Raw genomic sequence first — 25,874 nt, forward strand, 5'->3', positions numbered from 1 at the left:
GGATTCATAAATCCGAGCCTAGATAGTTGAGATAAGCTATAACGGCAATGACTATAATTATCATCATCATCGCTATTTAATTTCCTGTTTCACATGAGAATCAAGTAGTTGGATTCCAGCATGCATAAAAATCAAAATTTGAAAAACTTTTAATATAACTGGAAGAAGATGGATTCATTACCGATTCAGGTGATTCTTCACTTTGAACATGTAAATCAGTTATAGCAAGTAGATCAAATAAGCAAAGAAATCAATTATACTTTGAACATTTAAATCAATTATAACATGTAGATCAATTTAGCATATAAATCAATTATACTTTGAATATGTAAGACCTAACCTTCAAAAGATAAAGGACATAACTGTTGAGAAAAAAATGTAAAATTTAATTAAATTGCATGTCACGATGCTTAAATAATTAGGTATACCTGATTATGTTCATATTCATAGAAGCCACTACTTCCTCTTCAGGTGACAGTTCCAATTTTATTGGCCTGTTTATTAAAAATATATAAATACCGCAGGAGTCAGAACTTGAACTACTAGAGTGCAAATGACTTTGAATAAATCGAATAGCTGATGTAAGAAATGAAATTACATGCTTTAAATATTTTACAAGACTATGAAGACAAATTAACTCATACAGGCAATTCCGCAACAAGAGTCCAATACAAATAATATGCTCATTGAAGCATTGAACATTAAGATAAAAGATCAAATTTTGTATGAATACTGTCAATATTCCTTCCAGAATTAAAGGTCAATTCAAAAGCATGTCAAAAAAAAAAAAGTAGCATTTCAACTTCATTCTTTCACAAACGTTAAGCTAGAGCACTCCATGCATCCTGCCCATACGATCAAATTATGTAATTAATTTATATGCTGTCATGTTATATTTTAACATGTAAGATCTAACTCAGAACACGTAAATCAATTATAGCATGTAGATCAAATTAGCATATAAATCAATCATACTTTGAACAAGTAAAATATAACCTTCAAAAGATAATTTAAAGTCACTCATCCACCTAAGCATCCTCATCTCTGCAACACTTAACTTAATATTATACTTCTCTTTTAATGACCAACATTCTGCTCCATAAAACATTACATGTCTCACAACCATTTTATAGAATTTTCCCTTAAGTTTGAGAGGGGGCTTTTTTATCAAACCACAAGCCCGATGCATTCCTCCACTTCAACTATCCAATTTGAATTCTACTAATAATATTCCCATCTATTTCACCAATCACTCTGAACAATAGACCCAAAATATCTAAAAGGTGTACTATGTATTAATGACTTGATTGCCCAAAGTCACAATCCCCCATTGGATCTATTACAACTAAATTACACTCCATATATTCGATTTTAGATCTACTCAAACAAAAACCTTTAAACTCTATGGTTGACCTCCATAAGTCAAGTTTACATTCATCTACCTCTCTAGTTTTATCAACAAGAAGAATATCAACAACAACAAGCATAGAACGCGGTACAACTTCTTGCAAATGTCTAGTAAGAACATCCATGTAAATACTTGGTCAAACCACCTTGTGCTTGAACACAAGTAACAACTCCTGCAAACATATCTTTAAATAAACACTATTGATGTAGGCAGAGGTGGAGAATTTCAATTTCAATTTCTTTCCTAATTGGGAAATTCTAATTTAGAAAAGTTTTCGAAATTTTGAACTCAACCTCATTCCAAATGAAATTGGATTCATGAGACAAAATTTTCCTAGTCATCGTCTTGATTTGGAATCCTCCACCTCATCCCAAACTCCCCTCTTCCTCCTTGATGCTGCCGGCCGCCCTCTTCATGGGCCTCATTAATTGTGCAATTAATCCCCCCCTCTTATTTTGAAATTCAAATCTTAAGCTCAAATAAATCCCTCACATTTCACTTAAAACTGAAATTAATTCAATTTTATTTCTAAACCTAGCTCCTCTATTGATGCCGCCGGCCCCCCTCTTGGTTTGCAAATATTGGATTTTCAATTAATGCCTTTAATGCACTTAATTGGGAATTCAATCACTAATTTCTTCCCTCCTAATTCCCCTAAAAACTGAAATTAACTTCAGTTTTGCTGCATAAACACACACCCCTCCTCTCCCTCTCTATCTCCACCGCCGGCACCTCCCATCCCCTCTCCAACCCGCCGCCCTTCGCTCCCTCCCATTGGAGAGCCTCTTGCGGCGACCACCCATTCTTACCTTCAAGAATGCATGGAGGAACCCGAGTGGAACTTCGGGTTTGAATATGACAACCAAGGAAAAGTTGACATCCTCAAATCGCCATTCTTCGACGTAGGCTTTGATTTCGACGACACCGTCGAAGAATATTTGGATCGGATTCTACCAACAATAGTGGATTCCATCGACGACCACTTTTTCGTCTACACGTGGATCATTAAAGGTCATCCTGCCGCACCTCCTCCACCTCCAAGCTCCTTCCCCGTGGCGACGATCATTGGCTCCTCCCTCCTCGTGGCAACCTCACTACTAGCTTGGACGATCTTCCGCCGCTCAACCTAGTTTCGTAGGAAAGAGAGAAGAGGCCTCAAGGTGAACAACTCCTTATTAGTTGTGGGATTCAATTCACTAGCTTTTAACTTTACTTTTTCCTTTGTATTGGCTTAAATCATCCTGTTTCTTTTCATGTGTAATTTCTTTGCCTAAGCAAAGTAGAACTCTACGAATTCTTGTAACCGATTTTGATTTGAAGCATGATGTTATGAACAGTTAAGCTTTTATTTAATTTCCTTTCTTTAATCATGTGTAACTCAATTCATGCATCACATCACTTCTACATCAAACCTCTCAATAAATATATAACTTTCATGGTAAATCTACCCGACAACATTCCTCCCAAAACTAAATTAAAATTCAAAAGCATGTAAAAAACAAAACAAAAAGTAGCATTTTGACTTCATTATTTCACAAATTTTAACTAGAGCTCTCTTAGTACAAAATTAGGACATAAGGACATAAAACTCTTTTATTGCCACAATTTTTATGACACTTAATAGTTTAGTATCTTCTATGGAAATGATTCTCAGCATACTACAAACACTTTTTCAATGTCATACAATCAATCGCTTAATCAAGGATAATATAATCCAATTGATGAAGGCCACTAAAGCCTCACTTCATAGGATTGTGCGCATAACAAAATAGACAATTGAATATTATACATGATTATGTGGATGCGCATCCATATACTAAGAAACACGAAAAGGGCCGAAATCGGCGACGCGAGCGACGGTTGGCAAGGTGCGACACGTCACTAAAGTACTCACCTGACCAATCCAACCCCTAGTGGCTCCCATGGCGTAACACTTTATCTTGTATGGCACTTAGTTCCCATATTCCGGCTGGTGTATTGGTCTAATACCATTTGTAACAGTTCAAACTCTTAACTATCAAGATATTATCTGCTTTGGCCTAAGAGCCTTACGGTTTTGTCATGTTGGTATAATTTCCCAATATATTACCCATCTCATAATTTTTCTAAGATGAAATTTCAACCATTACCAAAAATCACCTCGATGTTAAGAGTTTAGCTTCGTTTACTTAAGGGCTTTCACAATTCGAACAATTCCGTTCGATCCCACAAGCCCCGACGCCTGTGATCAACCTTTCAGCCACCGATTCATCCTTACCGATCTGGCTGATTCCCCAGTCTTCCTCTTCCCCCAAACATTCAGCAGCTACACCTTAACTACAACACTTCAAATACACAATCCAACCCAACTTCCTCAACTTGCTACTATCCAACCCATCTCCAATTACCCACAAGAACCACAAAATTATAGCTTACCGTTGACTGAACCTCAAGAAAGCAACATACCTCAATTACTTGCCTCTTCCACCCAAACAGTAACCTTCCAACCTTCCTCTACAACAAACCCACTCTTCCAATCCATTCACTTAAACAAAACCAGCCTTTTTTATGTTTTTTAGTTATTATTAGCATTATTTTTATTAAGAAAAAAAAAATAGAGAATATAAAAAAAAAAAGAAAAAATAAAAAGAAAAGAGAGAAGATAGAGAGATCAAACAAAAAGGAATTTTGCACGTTTTTGCCATCATCATCGCCCCGACACCGTTGCCACCGTCTCTCGCACAAGGTATAAATTTCCTAAACTTAAAAAAAAACTCTAATTTTGTTTTCGGTGCTAGCGGCGCAATGGGCAGACCATCTATCCACATTTTACTTAGCGTGGTAGAAGGGAGCTCGATGCAATGTTTGCGGCGATATGAGTAAGCCTTGTGTACGCTTTTCTCAGCGTTGCAAGATAAAACTTAAGTACCCATACGTGCTCTCAGGCTGGCAAGGAAAACTTGCAAATTTTCACACAGATACCCTTGCAACCCATCCTTGCCTTTATTGGAGTGGCGGGGTAGAAAACCACGGTCGCGATATCGCACGACACCGACTATGCATGTCTTTTTTGTTGAGGTGGACAAGCCTAGACTCCCAAACATTCCCCTAACGAGGAAGACGCCGGGAGGCTGCCGAAATTTAAATTGACAGGGAACCAGATTTAAGCAAATTACAGGGAATCGGATTAATGCTTAAAATGAAACTACAATATGCACAATAATAAAAATATAACATAAATGAACGAACATAGAACTTGTGGCAAGCAAAGACCTTCAAATACAACTTGCTTGCAAGCAAAAATAAATCAAAATCATGAAAGAATATAAAGACTTGCTTACAACCAATAACACGAAATTTCCAATGAATATTGAAAGTTACCATGCCGATTGAAATGCAAGCACCAACAAGAAACAATCACCTATGGACATCGACAAGGGGGCCTATAGTAAACAAAATAATTTGCCTACGGGCACAAACATGAACTCGTGACACACATGGCAACCCGCTTACAAGAAACTACAAGAGACACGTGATGAATAGATTCTCAGCTAACATGATGATCAACCCATAAGCATCAATAAGGAGGGATTTTTTTTATGAATGCGCTAATCAACTTTCAAACAAACATATAAGTCCCATGTGAACACTGAAAGTCAGTACGCTATGAATGTAAAGAACACACTAATTGCCCACAAGTAATGATATTTGATATGCAATGAATGTTATAGCTTCTTCACATGAACATATCTGAAGAAATTGCACTGAATACGGCGCACTGTCTACAAACAAAGGCAACGAGCTTGTAATAGATGCAAACATCAACAAGCAACAATATAACGTTCATTATGCATACAATAGACTGCACACTGGTATAAATCATGAGACACGTGACTAATGAGGTAGTCCACTTACGAGCGTAAAAGATTATTGGTATGCACAACAACTCACCTACAAAGAGTGTTAGCATAATAGTAGAGAATACAATAGCATGCTTACGAGCCATTATAAGAGACTCGTCATGCACACAACATACAATCTACAAACTAAGACACAATATCTGCAAGCGCTTACAAGCAACATTAAGGATCTATGATGCATATGACAGTTTGTCTGAGTCAAAGTAATGGATTATAGCAATAGATACGAACTCATGGTGCATACAACAATCCCATTTGCAAGCCACATTAGAAGATATGCTCTTAATGCAACCCGCCCACGGGCAGCGACATATTACTCGTAATGCACACAATAATCTTACCCACAAAGTGTTAACGAAATCAGCATTGCATAATAATCTGCCTGTGAATAACAAGAAGCAGCGTGCAACGAATGTGACAGATCTCCCACAAGCATAAAAAAGGAGATTGCAATGAATTCGACATAACGTCTACAATTGATATCAACAAACTTGTGATAAATACGAGCACCTGCGGGCAGCCGTGGGAGGCTCATTATGTGCGCAATAGTTTGCCTACGAGCTAAGCTGGTAGGCTTGTGATAGAGAATAAAAATTTGAAATGTGTACAATGGCTTCCTCCACAAGCAGTGTTGAAGGATATCACACTGAGCACAGTTCACCTACATGCAACAGCTAGTGACTTTTGAATGTCCACTGATGACTTACAAACAAATTTAACAAAACTTGCATTGCACGACAACTTGCCTACAAGAAGCAATGAGCGGCCCATAGCGTAGCACAACGACTCACCAATAAGCAATAGGAAATTCATAGTGAAAATTGTTGATTGCTAGTGGAAAGAAACAATAAATTGCTAATGCAAGGTCATCACGCCGAATAGAACATTTCACTTATAAATGAAAGGTGGAAAATTCATAGCGCACCATGGAACGTCCTTGCAAGCAGAAGTTCACTCTTACAAGCTGAACTAGAGAAAATGACAACTAGCATATGCAGAAGATGAAATGAATTAAATAATACCATCAGATCCGCAACATTCGTACAAGTGAACATAAGGCATTTACAGGCCCTTAAATGGAAACTTGTGTATTCTCCAAATGATAATCACCTGCACAATCGATCATATTTAAATATTTTAAGAACATACCCTCATGGAACACACATTACAATATACAGGGTGCATTATGCAAACATATCATTCAATATGTAAAGTACTACATGCTGTGGTGGCAGGTTACATTGACATACAATGACACTATGCATATATGCATTGGAAAATAAAAAATGTCATACAAGCATATCATCCAACGTGCAAGATGTACTGTGTAGCAGTGACGCAAATGCATTATGCAAACGAACACGCAATACATGAATGCATTATACATACATATTATGTAAACACATCATACGCTATGTTAATGCATTAAGCCACCATGCAGTACAACAATACACTATGCAAACATTTTAAGTAGTGCGCAAACGTACATGTCAACATGCACGCAAATATAAAAAATACACATGCCGGTATGTCAGCATGAAGATGCATACATGAGTGTGTATGTGAACATGCAAATATGTCGTATACACCTCCTTCATTGTATACAAATAGCTACCATACAAATACATCATGCAAAATGCATTCAAAAGCACATACCCGCATGGCCCTCAATGAACATAATGTATGTATATACGTGACATCTGAGGATGTTGCGTATGTCAAAAAATGAACTTAAGTTCAAATCCGATCCTTCTCTTTGAATGGACCGAAGTTGACATGACTTGAACCACTAAACAAATACACGTAGGGCTGCAAGTGAACCAAACGTTCGACGAGCTACTCGTTGTTCGATTCGATTAAAGCTCGTTTGTGATCGTTTAATTAACTAAAAAACAAACTTGAACAATATTTTAAATACTCGATTCTTAAATAAACAAACTTGAACACTAATGTGTTCGGCTCATTTATGTTCACGAACAATATCATTTGAAGTTCGTGAACAAGCTCGATATTAAGCTCGATAAGAAGCTCGATAAAAGCTCAATTTGTGTTTGATTTTGAACTAGTGAATAAGCTCGATAAAAATAATTAATATTTGACTATATAATTAATAAATATAAATAATCATTACCTTTGTTATATAGACAATTGCTTTTATTATAAATGTGTTTGTTCATAAATATGTTCATGAACGTATTTGTTTGATAGTTAAAAAAAATTCATTAAATATGTTCGCGAACAAGCTCGATAAACACTAAACAAATGAACATGAACACTCATTAATTTAAATGAACCAAACATGAACACAAACAATAAAGCTCGAACAAACATGAACCAAACTTGAACAAGCTGATATTAAACTAACACAAACATGAACACTCACATACTCGACTCGGTTCGTTTGCAGCCCTAAATTCACGGTCGTAGCTCTAACTGGAATATTTTGTTGTATATGTTCATATTAGGCCTTCAATGTCTCTTACAACAAAAAAATCAAATATTAAAATGAACATCCCAAGCTTTGATACCTACACAATAAATCTGGAAATTAGGAGCTCAACCCGTTCCTCTGTTTGTAAGCAAACAAAAATGATAAGGTTCGAATAATGAAATGATTATACCCCATAAATCCCCAATGATGGCCGTGTTGACAGAAATCTCAACTGGAGGGAACCCCAAACATTTAAAATGCCTCGTATACTCATAAAATACAAATCTTTTAAAGTGATTGCAAAATCACCTCATGATGGTCGTGTTGCAAACTAAATCAACCGGAAAGGTTAATCTTTAAATTCTACCAAAAACTTCAAAACTTTACATCCACTAATACTCAAGAATTGAAATTAATCATCTAACACTTAAAGAAAAAGACACATCTATCATCCACAACAGTTTGTTGAGGCGGGTAAGTTTGGAAATCACTTCAACTCACAAAGAGCGAATGTTTAGACAAGAATATCAATAGGATTCATTCTAAAATCATCTCTTGTTAGGTAGGAGATGGCACGTGTCCTCTACCCGGTTGTTTCAACGCCAATGGCGATACAAGTAAACGGTTATAATCGGGACTCTCTAACATCAAATTACGGTCATGGTCAAAGCCGGTATGTTCCCCAATGGCTCCAAATTCTTGAGTAATGAATCAATAGGATATAATTGATAGGCCGCAAAACCCATTATTAGCTAAGGTTGGCTCAAATATTTTCACTTACGCAAACATTCACCCCAAGTATACAATGTCCCCTTGTATGAAACAACACATGACTACCGACAAGGATCCTTCGGTCAGGTTGCGTTGACTACCTCCTCTAACTAAGTAAACTATGATCTCAGGACGCGGGAACCATTGGATCTGAACAGGTTTCATACACCCCCCCCCCCTTCCACCATACGCTTTAAATGGGCATTGATATAAATTTGAATTTTAAAATATCAAACTTTGATGCTACTATATGTTGATACTATGTATCAGTTCGACAATTAGCCTTAATCGAAAGTTCTTTCTCATTATCAGGAGAGATAATAACTATAGGGGCTTTCACCTAGAGGAAACATGAACTCATATTATAAAGTACTCACAAAATGAGAGCAAAATCTATGTCTCATCTTAAAACCCAATATGCCTTCTGAAATTTTACCTAGGAACTTAAACTCGTTAAAACTATCCTCAACATGACCAAAGAAAAAGAAAGGGGTTGCGGAGGGGCCGGAGCACAAATTTTCGGAGCCCACAGTGGACAATTAACTCATATAAGTAATTTCATAACAAGAGTTTAGTACAAATAATATGTTCATAAGAACAGAGTATCAATCAAGTTTTGTATGAGTAACGTAAATTTCCTTCTAGAATTAATTGTCAATTCAAAAAAGCATGTAAAAACCAAAACAAAAAAAATAGCATTTCAACTTCAATATTTCACAGATTTTAAGCTAGATCTCTCCACTCTTCAGTAAACAATAATTTCAAGTAATATAAGTGTTTTATTGCACGTCATCTTTATTTTAATCTACTAGGGCTCGCAGTCTCACCTCATCTTTGATCTCCATTCACCACAATAAATTTACAATTGAGTCCTGAAGGGGCCAAGTGAGTTCCCGAACGCAAGTTATCACTACGCTGAGATATTCGAAGAAACTTTTCTTCTTTCTTATAGAAGAAACTATCACCTTTCTTTACTCCCTGAGCTTGGCATCACTTGCTCTATTTTTCCGCAAAATTTCTTATTTCTCTGCTCCTTCAGAATAGAATAGTAACTCAAGAACTATTTGTACTCTCGCCTTGCTCGAGCTACTTCGCTCCTTTCCTTTTCTTGAAGTAGAGCCCTTCTAGTAGTAGTACGACAGAGCGAACGAATCCTGAAAGCAATATGGAGTGTTTTTTGCATCATCAGCATGCTCTCTTCCAGCTCTCCCACTTTTTTTTTTCTTTTTGACTAAGAAAGTCGGGTGTAGCAATCCAATCCCAGTTGATTTCTCTTGACTTTAAATCAACTTTGAACGGCAATTGTCAAACTTGAGCAATAGGTTTCGACTCGATCAGCTTTCTTGATGAAGATTGACTTCAGCAAAAGAGAATGAATTGGCTTGGTGTTCGCACCCTATGTGCTCAATCCAATCAACGCAAATCCATCCTTAAATAATTTAGATAAAAATCTAAATTGTTCAGTAAGCTAATCCTGACCGTTTCAAATTTTTTTGATAAAGCAAAGAGGTGGGACCATCAATGTTTTCTCCCAGAAAAGTTGCCTAAATCTAAAAGATGTCTAACATCTCTCATTCATCTTGAATCGTAAACAGAATCAACTTAAGCAAAGGGGCAAATCTAGAATGAGAAAAAGAGGAAACCTAACGAGCTTAATAGCACTGAAATGAGCCTAGGCCGAGACCGAAGCAAAGCAAAAATATCAGAATCCAAAGCTAGTTGGTTTGATGTGAGCATTTTCAAAGCTAAAAAAAAAAACGTCAGAATCAGCTGTTTTCAGTTCCTTAAAATTGAGTTATACCTATCTACGGTCTTGATTGAGCTTAGGACATTATATGCCTTATTTGTTTATTAAAGGTAAAGTACACTTTATACTTCTAGGGTCGCGTATTAACACCTTTTACAACAGAATACCAGAAGCAGTCGATGGCTTGCTGGATCTCCTTAGCTCAGTATTTTAGCCACAAACCTTCATAGGTTATTAAAGTACTTAAAACAAAATATTTCATAATTTTTAACCAGCTGCAACTGAAGTCAACTGATATGCGACTATAAAAGTTCCTTACTTGATTAAAGGTTGCTGGTTTAAGATAGTTGATGTAGAGATGCGCTCGAAATTGTATTTCTCATCAGCAGCATGCTGCAAGAACATTTTCTTAAACTTAGAACCAACATGTAAACGTTTTCAGTAATTCTAGTGCACTACTCAAAACTCAAAAGTAAAAAAGCCATTTCGCACATAATATCAGAGCACATGTATTCAATATTACAATCCATTCTGCTAGAATACTTCAATAAAAAAGCCAAGAAATCTCACCTGATCCACCATGAACAAGTCTTGATCCAATTTTCCAATAATAAAACCCAGATTGAATTGCCCAATCACCTAAATCCATTCACTTCATTTAGATAAGTACATAAATAAGGATAAGACCAAAAGAAGAAATATAGAAGTAAATGGAAAACTCTACATCCGTTGTAGCTTCAAGCTCCTTAAGAAGTTGTAAAAACTTCCAATTATAGTGATGAAAAGCAAAGTTTCCGACATAAATGTGAGGCTGATCTAGCATACGCAGGCAGACCAGATACCTTATTATTTTGTTTTCTACTTCGTCTCAAGTTTAATAAGAAAAACAAACAAGATTCAGTCCATTGTAGATTGATGCTACTTTCCAGCTTTCTAATTGCTGAATTAAAATTTTTCAAAGATTCAAAGTTTACCTTGTCTTCAGATTTACCCATGATAAACACTTGAAGGAAACAGAATATATTTATTAACAATGAATTGGAATAATATAACTAATCCTTTCTTAACCTTTCATCACTTATATTCGTTTTTTCATATCTAATTTTCAAAATGTTTAGAAATCTTAAGTATTAGACCAATGGATGGAAATATTATAGCAGAAGTATGCTAACTATGAAAACTAATATATTTTCCATTGATTCATGACTAAGTAGAAGCATATTTTTGTAAAAACAGGTTCAAATAAAAAAATTCTAAATAATAAGATAATCCAGCTAGTGTCAGTTCAATTGAACCGACGTTTAACCAATTCTGCTATTAAGCAAGAAAAGCACAGGAGATGGACCAAGATAAAAAGAACAACTGATTAAAGAGAGGGAGGGAGAGAGAGAGATCAAACAAGCACGAGTCAAAGAGTGAGTGGAGATGCATAGCGGTGCACGAAAGCCTATGATTCACCAACACTTCTCCTCAAAGAGGCGTGCAGTGTCCGACACATATCCGACATGACACGCGTCTGACAATCTGATTCATGTCGGACAAGCCGAAAACGTGTCCAATTAAAAAAATATTAAATACAAATTGGACACACGTATCTTAAATATTTTATGAATTTTTTTAAAATATAATTTCTTGTATTTAAATTCTTTATTTATTTAAAATATAAAAACTCAATTTCTTATTTCTATCCACAACACCAAATCAATTACCCACACTTAATACCACATTCATCGAATATTCTCATTTTTATTTCTCTATAGCGGGTTACAACTTTCATTTCACAACAATGCCTGAAGTAATCTCAACATTGACGTCTAACGTTGTTACAACATCAACATTTCAAAACGATCTCCATAACAAAGTCTGATGTTGTCTTTACATTGATGTTCGATGCTAGCAATTTCTACACCCACAACTTGACATCTCATCTTTGTCCAACATTTTCTCAACATCGATGATAAACGACCTCTTAACATTGATGCCCAATATTTAGTGCATAACATCAATGCCCGACTCTCGACAGCATTGTCATCTCCTCTCTCGTTGAATGATAAACGGCATCGACGCCCGACTCTCGACATCCTAATATTAATCATTTTAAGCACAAATTCTAGTTAAATGACTAATTATTTCTAAATTATTTATTAAATTATACTTATTCAATTTTTGTACATTATTTTTAAAATATTGATGTAGACAAGGGATATAGGGAGCCTATATCACTTGAACACAAAAGACACACAAGAAGGAAAACTGACAAAATGAGAAAAACTTAAAACAAACTTTGTTAAATAAACTCAAACGACCCAAAACTTGACAATCACAACAAAAGATGCTAGGAGATTTTAAAGAAATAAAGAAACTTAAAAAGACGCTATCCTCAGACAACCGTCAGAGCGGGTTCCTCACATGCATCGAATTTGTAGGTTAAATAAGTAAAGTGCATAGAACTAGCAAACCGATGGTCCACCACTGCAAGATTGGCCAATTTCTTCAACAGATGCTTCAAATCAACTCTAATACGACACCGTAAAGTTGCTTTACTTTGAGAAGAAGGATACAGATGGAGTGGCACTTGCGGAGAGATGAAAGAGGTTAGAAGCCCAAGAAGAAAGGGTGGAAAGAGCCCGCAGGATTTCCGGAGGGGATGAGAAAAGAAGGTTGGAAAGAGCCCGCAGGATTTCCGAATAAACCCGCAGGTTACTAGCAAATATACTCACAAATATCAACTAACTTCCTTCACTTCATCATCTCTTATTTATAGGCAAAGTAGAGGAATGTCAAAAGCCACCTTAGTTAATGTTCACAACATCCCAAGCTTCTTTTTTCATAAATTTCCAAAAGCCATTTCGAAAACAGCCCAAGCTATTTCAGAAAAACAGCCCACATTAATTCTGTTACGGGAATCACAGGTAACTCACGGCACCAAGGAGCCATATTCTCGGGAAGCAAGCAACCCGCCAGAATCCAAAGCAGCAAAGTTACAGATTTCGGGAAACAGCCAACAGGAATCATTGGTAATCACGGCACCAAGGAGCCAGCAAGCAGACCGAATTCAAAGCAGCAAAGTCACGGGAAAATACATCCCTATTGGAAATCTGAGACCGGATGGGCTCCCAAAGGAAAAAGTATACAGTTATAAATTCAAATGCTTTGAATTCAACCACTTTTTTTTTTTTAAAAGCAAGCCACGGTTTAATGCATTGAATTCAGCCAAATTAAGAGCAGGCCACGGATTCCCAAGAGACAAGAAGAAAAGAGGAAGGGGAAGGGATAAGGCCACTCCAAAAGTAAGCTTCATAATGAGGTACCTTTTTGGATATTAATGAGCTACTAAACTTCAGCTCAAGCAACTTAGAGATCAGGCTCAACACCGAATGCTCCAAAACAGCCAACCCGAGAATCACCAGCAGCCAGGGACCAATCGAGCCAGCAAACCAAAGGTCTACCAAGCCATATAGACTACCTACCATGATCATTGGATGCTTTCCCATCATTGGATAGCTAAAAAAGAAAAGAAAACAAAATACACTATTGTTCAAATAAAATAAAAAGTACATAATTCTTGATTTCATCAAATATAAAAACTATAATATTGTGTCCAACATGTGTCTGTGTCCTATATTTTCAATAATTAATGTGTCCCGTGTCCGTATCGTGTCGTATCCATGTCATTGTGTCCATGTCTATGCATCATAAACGAGAACTAACCAACAATCAATTGACAGTGCGAACAATGAGTAGGCAAGGTTCATTGAACCGGACTAATTCAAATCAGGCACAAGCATAGTTAAAGATTTTGGCTTTTCTTTTCAAATCAAGCGTAAAGATTTACCTAAATTTTTATGTTCCAAATGGATAAGTACTAGTTAAAGTTATTAAATTTCCAAATAATTTGTTAGAGTTTAAAGGAGAGTGAATCAAGAGGATAAGGAAAGTGGAAAGAGGGAGAAGAGCAATCAAGGCAAGTGCAAAGTCAGGGAATATAAATTCTATTTAATATTAGAAATTAGAAAGAAAAGTTTTAAGTTAATAAACAAATCATGATGACCTTTAAATAGAAAAAGGCTCATGGTTTTTGTGAAAAATAGGTTATGTTTTATATAAGAAAAATTATATATATTATAGATAATTTTAATAATTGTGAGCTTCGAAAATTCGCGCCCTAACCTCTTAGCATTTAGGAGAGTTTTAACGAATGCATTAAATTTTCGGAAGGCATATTAGTTTAAAGGAAAGTTATTACCAAGAGATTCTGCACTCATTTTTGCAAGGACTTTAAGATTTGAGTTCAAGTTTCCCATAGACACAAGCTCCTATAATTAATTATCTCTCCCAATGATAGGAGAGCACTTTTAGTTAAGGCTAGTTGTTAGATAGGCACAAAATACCTAGCATACAATAATAGTTGATTTGATGTTTAGGATTAGAATTTACTACCTTGCAATTAAAGCACTCGGTAGGGAATGATGACACGAACTGATCAAGATCTCATGGTTGCATCATCCCGACTTGTAATGGTCCCTTATCTACTTAGTCTAATGTGGAAGTTGATCCAACCTGATTGAAGGATCATTGTCGGCAATTACAAGTTGCTTCGTTGAATGATACCTTATAGACCTAAGGTGGATGTTTATCTAAGGAGACAAATTTAAGTCGACATTAATTAATAGAGGACTTTGTGCTCTATGAAATATACCTTATGATTCATTATTCAAAAGTTTTAGTTATTGAAGAGCATATGAGCTATAATCGTAACCGTAATTTATTGGTGTATATCTATGGCAAAATCACCCTCTTATAACTGTTTACTTGAGCTGCCATTGTGCAGCAAAATAACTAGTTATAGGATATGTGTCACATCCTCACTGGTAGGATATAATTTGAGAATGAATCTTAATGATATTTCTCAATAAGACATTCATTCTTTATCAGCTAAGGTTATTCTTGAATTTATCAGACTCAAACAATTACGTGGAATGGATGAATTTTGCTTCATGTTATTGAAAAAAATTCTCACTTCAAATACTTTGAATTTTGATGAATGTTAAATTTTAAAACTACTTGAATTTGAACCTCGAATGATTAATTTTTTGAAATTTTTTGAATTTGTGGGTTACTTTAGAAAATCATGTAGTCCCCTCTAGTTGATATTTTTTATAAGTATAGTTATCATCGGGGATGACTTAACCCTTATTCATTTTATTTGAACCTTATCACTATGTCCACTTGCTAGCAGAAAATCAAATTCGATTGCTAATTTTATAATTTGTTATATAAATGTTAATAGTCGAAAGTTTGTATTTTGTAATGGATTTCATTTGAAGAGGGCTTAGAAGGCTAATATGAACGTAAAACAAAAATGACTTAGTAGATTTCACGATCATATATTTATCAATTAATTCAAGACTTTCCCACTCCGATCTTTTCAATGAGGATTGGACTTGAAATTTAACCTCCTATTTATTTTAACCGGCATAACATTCTGGGGTTTTTTATATTTGCACATTAAGAACATTTTTTAGAGCACATGCAAGTGTTTCAATTTGAAAAGAAGATTTTACTTAGCTCGCTTTTAACCTCGCACAATATTCTCAGACCTATGTATTTTTATGTTTAGAATATTTGTCGGAGCACATCTAAGGAATTTAAATTTCTTTTTAAACAACATGCAAGCTTTTTAATGTATTTGCATGATGCACTTGTACAGTCATAACAGTCGTATACATGCTTTTAATGTATTGACATGTATTTCAGTGCGCTCATGTGATACACTTGCACATATTGTGACGTATTTGCATAACATACTCACATAATTTCAATGTACTTGCACACTTTTCAGTGCACACAAGCTATTCATTTGCACGCATTTCAATGTATTTATATAATGTGTTCACACGCTTTCGATAAATATTATTTTTGTTAAATGATGACATCCTCTTTGGGGATACTAAATCCTTTTCAAGATGGAGGCACTCCTTTCAAGACAACTTATGGATGTAGTAGAATGCTTTTGAGGCAATGATTAATGTCAATGTTGTTGCACGCTTCTCAAGGCATCACACTTGAATTTGAAATTTGCATTAGTATGCATGCAAAATTTAAAAATATTTAAATTTATTTTTTTCATGCGAGCATTTATTATTGAAATGCATCCAAAACTTTTTTTTTAATTTTAAAAGATGTCTTCTATCCACGTGTGCGTGTATTGTGAATCTGATGGTGTTGCATACGAATTAGATTCCCTTTAACAAAAAACATTGGCACACTCCAGGGAGATGAACTGGATTGAACAAAAACCTTTCAACATTAGCTTTGATAATTATCTTTTCAATTCCAATAATTCTTTAGTGGCCATTCTCTATGGTATTTTCACAATTGATGTGATTTTGGGCAGCAAATCTATTGCAAACTCTATCTCCCTCGCTGGAGGTAAGTTGACTAACTCCTCAAAAAATACATCCACAAACTCTGTTACCATAGGAATAGCACTAATATCACAATTTGTTTCCTTACCCACCTCTATCTAAGACAAGAAAATCAATTTACTGTCCTTCATACATTAATCTACCCTGAAACTAAGTACAGATGAAGTTACTCTCTTTTCACACAAAGTAAAACACTACATCTTTCAGCCAATCAAATCAAACTCTACTCTTCTAGCATTCAATAGTAGCAAAATATTTTACTAACGAATTCATACATAAAATTACCTCAAATTTAGCTAAAGGCAAAATAATTAATTCTGATCTGAATTTCTTACTAGCTATCATGATATCCACTACACATAAAGCGCTAGCAAACATACAATCACTAGTTGGAAATCTAACACTCAACCCAGGAGTAAACATAACAAATTCCAGTTGTAATTTAGTACAAAAAAATTTAAGATATAACCATGTGAAAAACTAGAATAAAAAAGCACTCGAGCTAGAACATCTTAAACAGTAATCATACTTATAACGCCTCCGGCGACTTCTACGTTGCTTAGGATGTTCAAGTAAAAACTCGAGCGTGTTAAAGTAAAAACTCGAGCTGGAATACTTCTGATACTACCACTCGATCCTTCTCCCTTCTTTTCCTTGCTCTTTGCCTCCCTGCACTTCTGAGACAATTCCACATTATATGTTCGGATTCTCCATATAAGTAGCATCGTTCAAAATTCCTCCAACATTTCCTTGTATGAGGCCCACAGATAGTGCAAGCTATTGTTATACACGACCCTCACGATTATTGTTGCTACTACCCCTGCCTCTGATTTTTTTTTTTTTGTTTCTTAAAAGGACCTCCTTAACAATTGAAGGTCCTCTTCCGGCTACCTGTCTCCCATTTTTCTTTTACCATCTCCAAATCTTTCTCTAGTAACCAGGCACTTTCAACCAACTAAAAAAACTCCTTTATGAGCAGAGGATGACATCCTCATTTGTCAGTTGTTCCAACTCAGCACTGTCTTAGGAGTAAAACATATTCTTGTATCATTGAACAACTCAATATCACGAATAATCATTTTCATTTAAATTCAGAAAATAATAACGGGTGCTAATAAACAATAAACTCCAAGAAAGTGAAAATACCTCCATTCTTCCAAAATCTTCTTTCCTGAAAAATCTCTCTAACTCCATAACAGCAGCGGCTAACGAGTCTGATTTTCCCTCTTCATTTTCTGATTGAGAATTTGCAAGCGTTGCAGCAGAGTAACAACTACGCAAAAATATGGGAAATGGATAGGAAAAAAATAAACATAACTATTCTGGCTGAACTCGAAAACATCAATTAATAAGAAAACTAGAAAAAACAATGACCACTCTACCAACCTTCGAATCCTTCCTTCAACTTTCGATTTCCGAAAGAACAATCCTGAAATCCTCTTCTCCCTTCTTTTCCTAAGATCATGGAAGCTAAACTGCAGAAGTGGATAGGTTTTTAGACCGGAACATGCTTTTATCATTTTACTAGTTATATTGTGTGCTTCCAATGATGAACTTAACGTTGAAAGTTCTCCTGATTTAATTTCTAGGTTTTCTCCAGGAAAACCTTCCAGTGTTGCATCTGAAATAGGAAATACTGAACCATGCTCTTTTGAATTGTCCTGAGGAAAAGTAAATCAAAGTAAACACCTTCAGTAAGCAGATTATGCAAATAGCAGGAAAGCAACAAAAACGTATGAAAAATATAATAAGCAATTAAACATAACGATGTTCTTGTATATATTTCTAGTCTAAGCGACTGGATGGATCCAACAAACACCAAAAACAAGGCAATTAGCAAAATATATTGCAAAAGAAGGATGAGAAAATTCAGCACGTGCAATCAACGTTCCATTAAAAAGAAGCCTCGAGCAATATGCTAGACAATTTTAAAAACATATCTCAACTTCTAATTTTCAACCAAAGGAAAATATTAGAAGAAGTAGAAGAAAAAAAATAGAATAGAAAGATTAGTAGCATTGGTATCCCAAGTGTGTCAAAGCCATTTGCAAACGCAATCCAACCCAATGTGGTTAAATGCACAAAGGAAGTGTTACAACAAATGGCTTGACTATTTTAGTTTCATCTTGTACTATAGCTAAATGATACAACATCTTAGAAGAGCCCAAATCTGAAAATTTCTTTACAAAAATCCATGCCAAGAGAAAAGGGCCAGCTGAACTGTACGAATAACCTTCTTCTCAGCTTTTATTGCTTAAACCTTAGACCTCTTAGAAAATACATAGAAGATGGTAATGATATTTCTTGGCTGCCTCTCAATTTCTGTTTATAGCATTCAATAAGCACCAAAAATACCATTTTTTTTAACAGTTTATAGAACATGATTGTAATCTGCCAGTATTTTTCCATTGCTATGAGAAAAACTGGAAAAGTATGGAATTATTTAACTTAATATCATATTTCACATTTCCTAGTTTGAAGGCATGTAACTGTCTCCCAAACTTATTCCATATTCAATCCAAAACATAACGTAATTCCTACCAATCTGCCTTCAATAATATTATATTACGGTTCTACTATCAAAGACCATAGATAAAAATTGTTAGCACCATTATATCAGATATGATATAAGACCTCATTCATATTTAAACCCTACATAATATTCGACTATTTTTTGTGTTTCTATATTGAAAGAAAATGCAAGAAATTGCATATGATATAGGACTAAGGGATTTGATCAAGTGAGCTATAAAAAAGAAAAGAAAAAAAAGTCACGCTATTAAGGATAAATGCAAGTGTGTAGATACACGAGGAAGAAACTACAAATATCAGAGGTACAAGCAATTTCACCAAAGAAACAAAAAAGAATCACAATAAAGTGATATTTGAAATTGTGCAATTGATTGTGAGAAGCTCTTTTTTTTGTGAGGTAAGGCGTAAGTGTCACAACCCGGTCCGGATACTCGAACTAACGAGGCGGGAACTGACAGTCGGACGGTTAATAGAATTACTACAATTATACATAATAGTAATAACGAACGATCCACAAACACTAAAGAGCCACTAACATATTATTCATTTGTTCATTAACACAAACAAAATTATACCTATAATCATTCGAGTTCCTTCTACTATACATAAAATTCTATCTTTCAGCCATTTATACTTATCAAGACTTACCTGAAAATGTTAGTTTAATGGAGTGAGTTTACAAAATAAACTTAGTGGATAATCTCCATTTAATATACAACGGTTAGGCATATAAAATAAAACATACACGTTTATCTGTCTTTCTTACACAATTAACATATGCATCTTCTTTCATATATTATAAATTTGATAATTTATTCTATTTTATTTGTACATTTTCTTTTAATATTTATTTCATTTCTATTTCCATTAGTATAGGGGCACCGTCTAAAATTAGCAATAAATGTACAACCATTTTCATTTCCATCTAACATACACATGTACATTGCTTTCTCAGCCAACACCATACGAGGGTGAACTAATGTAATTGGCATGCATGCACCTTTCCTTCTTTTAATACATTCATTTTTATTTAAATCAACATTTAGTATATTCAATTTTTCTTCACATTTTATAGTAATCTGTAAGGACATTTTATCCATATACATATTCATCAATAATTCAATTAGTCTCAAGTTGGTTACATATTTAACATTTAACAATATCAAGTACTTTAGGCGTGTTACAATATTCTATAATTATCATGTAGCAAATATCTCATGTTTCAATTTCTTTTATTTTTCTCAGATAATTTAATCATACAATAATATTCAATCAACATAATGTCATAATCATGCAATAATTGCATTAAATAAAAAGAATTTGAAATAACATAAAAAAAAAGAATTTGGCATTGCTATAATACAATTGAAATTACCCACTTTATTTTCCTCCATACTTCAATTCCTTTCAAACCTTAGACTATTGCAATAGTCTTCCTTATTACAACCTAAAGCCACACACAATTACAAAAACTGTTACTATCTTTAACTTTTATTATTTTACATAAATGTTTATTTAATGAATCCTTACATTAAATCTCCTTGGAGATCCTTTAATGGCTTCAGCACTTCGCCTTCGCGCACTAGATTAATCAAAGCATCTTCTATTCCAATTCATATTAATTGACATTAACATTCCTAATCAGCTTTGAAGGAATTCTCAAAGCTTAAAGCAATAATAATAAATGTCAAATTTCTAACTTGCATCTTTTTCCTCAATTACCTCAAGGAATCTTTCCTTCTTAATAATTATTTGCTTCTTTTACTATCAAATCAAAGCTTACAATAATTAAACTCTTCCTATGACAATAATATTTTCACTGAGCTTTAGCTCATTAACAATAGTTGTATTACAGGAAAAGGAGAAGCAGCCAATGGAGCTCTAGGCAGGAGGCTGACTATATTTTTGTGTACATATGTATTGAGTGTGCATATAAGTCAAAGTATGAAGCTATACGGTCAAACTTTTGGGTGTGTAATGATATTCGAGAGTTTACTAAGTTTTGTATTTTATTTGATGTGTTTTAAATATGCTTCTAATTATGAAATATTGAGATAGAATCATAAGACTGAAAAAAAATATATATATTATGTTGGGATAGTCTAAATAGGATATTTCCTACTCACTTGATCCTGACATAAGTATATCATAGTGGGTGTTAGTAAGAAATATGTCGTTTAGATTCTCCTTATCTGTTACACTCCAGGTTGATTGAGGGGAATCAAAATGGGGTGTGACATATTCTGACATCAAAATCAAAATATTTAAATGTAAATTCTAATCCCGCAATCAAAAAGTAAGTTTGATTTCTCTATATGTACAGGCATCTACAAACAAATACTTACTTAACAAAAATATATAACATAATATATGTATAGTCATTTGGAAAATTTTCCTTTTAATAGTTACTATTTATGTCAATACATCTAAACTCATTACTAGTGTTTATTAATACAAAAAACAATAGAAAACTTACTTCAAAATGTTTTGATTTTGAAAGTGTGCCAGGCAACTTTATCTAAGCAAGACCTAGTAAAAGCAACCCCGTGTACTCAGGAAGAAAGAGACGTCTCAAAAAGGAACTTACATGTAAAAGGAATAAAACAATTAGAAGATAACTAAATTTTAAGAGCTTAGACATATAAACAAAATATACCTTCTTATGATCTATGTCACAAGGTTTAAGTTGCAAAGAACAAAAACTTTCCACCTTGTTGGAGGCATTATAGGTTTCATGATGATTATCTGATCCATCTGCTACGGGTACTGATATGTCATCCTCTGAATTATGAAAATTTGTTATTGATGCAGAAACATTTTTTTCTCTACCTGTTTTGCCAATTTTTACAGAAGTTCTTTCATCCCGTAACAAAGGCATTTCAGATAGCATGCTGCAACTATTGTCATTTTTCCTCTTATTTACAGGTAAAAACCTTGAAAGAGATGCTTGAACAAGAGTTGAATGGCAAAAGGTATCCTTATTTCCTGAAGTTGACTGGGCTTTCTCATCAATAGTCGTATTTAACTTGGCACAAGTTGATTGCTTTACATGGCGATTACAATGATTCGCAATCGTGTTACTGTCAGCAACACTTTTTAAGAACTTTCTAGGAGGGTTATCATCATCAGCATCAGACACACTTTCCATGTCAATGTACTGATTGCTGATTTGCAGGTTCAGGGGTGAATCAACATCCATAGCCTGGTCCATAGAGCAAGCTGTTTCCATTTGACCATTGGCTTTAGGAGACAATGGTTTTGACATGACATTAGGACCCTGAGTAGCATCTACTTCAACATCATCCTGCAAATATAATTCTGCTTCTTCAGAGGACCTTTTGATCCTACTGACAGAATAACTGCATTGATGGGGTGAGTAGATTTTCTCAATTTCTGCTCTCAAGGAAAGCATGAGCGAGTGCTCATCACTGATGAAAACCTTCCTCTTATCAGGAGTAACGTTGACATCATATGATGTTGCTGGTATGATAAAATTCATAACTGCAATGGGATACAGTTTGGAACTTGAACTTTTATATACTTCATTAAGAAGCTTGCTGACTTTTGGCATATCAACAGGCCTACCATTAACATAAAAGAATTGCCTATCTCCCATATTTCGGCCACTACCAAAACAAGGTTTTGATAGAAAACCCTCAATTGTGCAGCATTCCGATATACGTATACTCAAAGGCTCAAGGCATTGGAAGGTGTTCAAACCTAGGACTGTTATGATGTTTTCTTTGATTGACAAGTTTCCTTGAGTTTTCAACACCACCGATTTTGAATTTTTGCCAGTAATGTTGGTGCAAAGGAAACGAACTCCTTTAGCCATGAGAGCATAAGCCTAAACAGTAAAAGAAATGAAGAGCTGATAGAGACAGCAAAGAAAAGGTCGATAAAATAGAGAGCATTCAGTAAAAACAGCAGGCATAGTTAGAAAGGATGGAATATAACAATAAAAAGATCATGAAAGTAATCTTTGAATGCAGAATTAACCAAAAAATAAATCAAGGGACCGCTAGAAATCAGATCCTCCACTTCTGTGCCACACAGACCATCATAAAAAGAGGAGACAGAAATAAAAAAGGGTGAACAGGGGGGGTAAACGAAATAAAGAGTTCAAGTAATTTTCTCATAAATTTTAAGAAAAGTATAAGAAACACAAAAATATAAATATCTTAAGGGAAACCCTCCCATGGATTGCGCAGAAGGCTATCTTACATTTAACAAAGAAGTCAGCTTTCCATACTCTCTTCTGATGTTACGACTGAATTCTTTATTCCGCACAGGCAAAGTGGAGAATAGTTTCTCAACTTTCACAGTAGTGCCAACTTGGCGGGCAGTTTTTCTTTCTGAAGTCACTGATCCTGAATGGTCAAAGGTCAAATGTGTGCCTACAGCCTCATTCTTAGTTCTTGTTTCAACAGTCAAACTACCCAAGGCACAAAGTGAACTCAGTGCTTCTCCTCTGAAGCCAAAAGTCGTCAAATAGTGTAGATCAGAGAAATCAGTGATTTTAGACGTATGATGCTTTCTGGCAAGCACCTGCAGCAAATTAAGGTAGATATTCACACGAACACGCGATGATGAATTATGCGTGTTAATAAAGGTAAAGAAGCCAATTCTAATGAAGTGTTTAGAAGTTGTAATAGGAGTAATATATAAAACTACTAAGAGAGTGATAAACCTAATACTAATAAATTTGAACGTTTGTAGATACAGAATATGTACAATCAAAAGGAAAAAAATATTGTAAGAAATACAGCAAGTAGATGATTGATTAACATTATATAATCTTTTAAAAAAAAACAATCTATTCCATGTTCAAAGCAGAATCCTCATTGGCTCATCCTAACTATTCTGTTTTGCCTTCAAGAACAAAAACAAATATATGCCAAAGAGATAAACCACATTGCTTCTTACAAAAGCAGAAAGTGAAAGTATGATTACAACAACATCATTAGTATTCTCCAAACTATTTGGTGTCAACTTTATGAATTCTTCTTCTCCATGATTACGAGACAGTAATATACAATAAAGCTGCGAAAAATGAACAGAATAGCACTTTAGATGATATAGATATCCGGACATTAGTATATGAAAAAAATTCTCTGCAAGGATTATGGTAAAGACCATAAGAAGGCCTGAAAAAAAAAAGATGAGCCTGCTATGGGAGCTCAAACTATCACAGGACAGATTTTGAGCACTGATTTTGATAAACTGTTGAAGGAGTCCATTACCTATTTTCTGTAGATTTCTATTTGTCAAATTGTCCGCCTAAGATAAAGGCAGTCATAGATGCTATGACAAAACTTCATAAGAAAATCCTGAAAAAACTATGAAGAAAATATTGTGTATCAATTGAACCATCCGTGTTTTACAACTTAATCAGAATCAAACCATCTCAACTTTTTCTCATTCTATTTAGTTTGCCGCTTTTGCTCCTTGTTCCGTTTGCTACTAAATGTGGTGATGCCTTAACCATCTGTTTGCTAAATGTGTGATGCCATCCACCAAACAAGTAGCATCTTGGAATGACGGTTGTTTGGAGTTCACATTAATCAAGACAACTGTCCTAAAACTATGAAAATGACTTCAATCTAAATTCCTTCTCAAAACAAGCAGAGAAGAAAATTGTACGCGATAGCATATGAACATTTTTCTCATTTTATTTAGTTTAGGGGTGTAAACGAGTCGAGTCGAGTCGAGCTCGAGTCAGGGGGTGTTCGAGCTCGACTCGCGAGTTGAAAACCAAGCTCGAACTCGAGTCGAGCTCAAAAGTCGAGCTCGAGCTCGACTCGCGATAGTGTAACAAGTTCATCGAGCTGCTTGTCAAGCCGCTCGATTTTGAGGCCGATTTTTATTTTCCCGCCTGGTTTGTGATTTCCCGCTTGGGTTTTATTTTCCGCCCGGTTTTAATTTTTCCCGCCCCGGTTTTGAAGGTTTCCATTTTGGAAAGAGCCGCCCGATTTTTTTGTTTTTACTCCTCTAGTATAATAAATGTTGCAGCTTTTTGATACATCATTCATTTTTTTTTTTTTTTGGGAAAGTTTCTCTGTTTTAGTAATAAATATAAGTTGCTGCATTGCTAAGATTTGATATTTGAAAAAAAATTAAGTATGTGGCTATAGAACTCGAACTTAATTTTTTAAACACTTTTAAATATAATAAAAAATATTAATAATTAAAAAAAAAATTCAAACAGTAATTCAAGCCGGCTCGCGAGCCAAGTCTCATCATGCTCGAACTCGAGCTCGACTCGTGAGCTCGATAAGCTCTGCTCGCGAGCCCATAAACGAGTTGAGCTTGAGACGGCTCGGCTCACTTACACACCTAATTTAATTTGATGTTTTTTTTTTTTTTTCCGTTCTTCAATTTGCTAAATGTGTGTGATGCATTGTCCACCAAATAAGTAGCATCACAGAATGACGATTGTTTGGAGATTCAAACAAACCACGAGATGAAAGCAAGTGTCTTAAGACTATCAAAATGACTTCAATCTAAATTCCTTCTCAAAAAAGCAGAGAAAAAATTAGTCCATAGCACTAATAACTTACTAGTGCATGGTATAAAATCTTCTAACACATGATCAGTGCATGCAAACTCTATTTCCACGTGAAATATGCATTCAATCACAACCTACAGAAATTTTTGG

At 34.9% G+C, this 25,874-nt stretch overlaps 1 protein-coding gene across 6 annotated transcripts in view; it reads right to left on the reverse strand.

The window, feature by feature from the left end:
• LOC110102763 (DNA mismatch repair protein PMS1) overlaps positions 1-25,874 on the reverse strand; it is a 59,529-nt gene that overhangs the window by 27,548 nt on the left and 6,107 nt on the right. For 4 of the 6 annotated variants that reach the window (XM_020831232.2, XM_028695103.1, XM_020831230.2 and 1 more), the window contains exons 4-10: positions 23,441-23,764; positions 21,873-23,063; positions 18,071-18,345; positions 17,831-17,957; positions 10,827-10,895; positions 10,576-10,649; positions 429-494 (exon numbers count right to left, since the gene is read on the reverse strand). In XM_020831232.2, the coding sequence (XP_020686891.1) occupies positions 429-494; positions 10,576-10,649; positions 10,827-10,895; positions 17,831-17,957; positions 18,071-18,345; positions 21,873-23,063; positions 23,441-23,764 (2,126 nt within the window). Of the gene's footprint in view, positions 1-428; positions 495-10,575; positions 10,650-10,826; positions 10,896-17,514; positions 17,703-17,830; positions 17,958-18,070; positions 18,346-21,872; positions 23,064-23,440; positions 23,765-25,874 lie in introns of those variants that run through there. The other 2 variants (XM_020831233.2, XM_028695104.1) reach the window with 2 other exon arrangements.

The sequence above is a fragment of the Dendrobium catenatum genome, unplaced genomic scaffold, assembly GCF_001605985.2.
Source record: "Dendrobium catenatum unplaced genomic scaffold, ASM160598v2 fragScaff_scaffold_621, whole genome shotgun sequence".
Lineage (NCBI taxonomy): Eukaryota > Viridiplantae > Streptophyta > Magnoliopsida > Asparagales > Orchidaceae > Dendrobium > Dendrobium catenatum.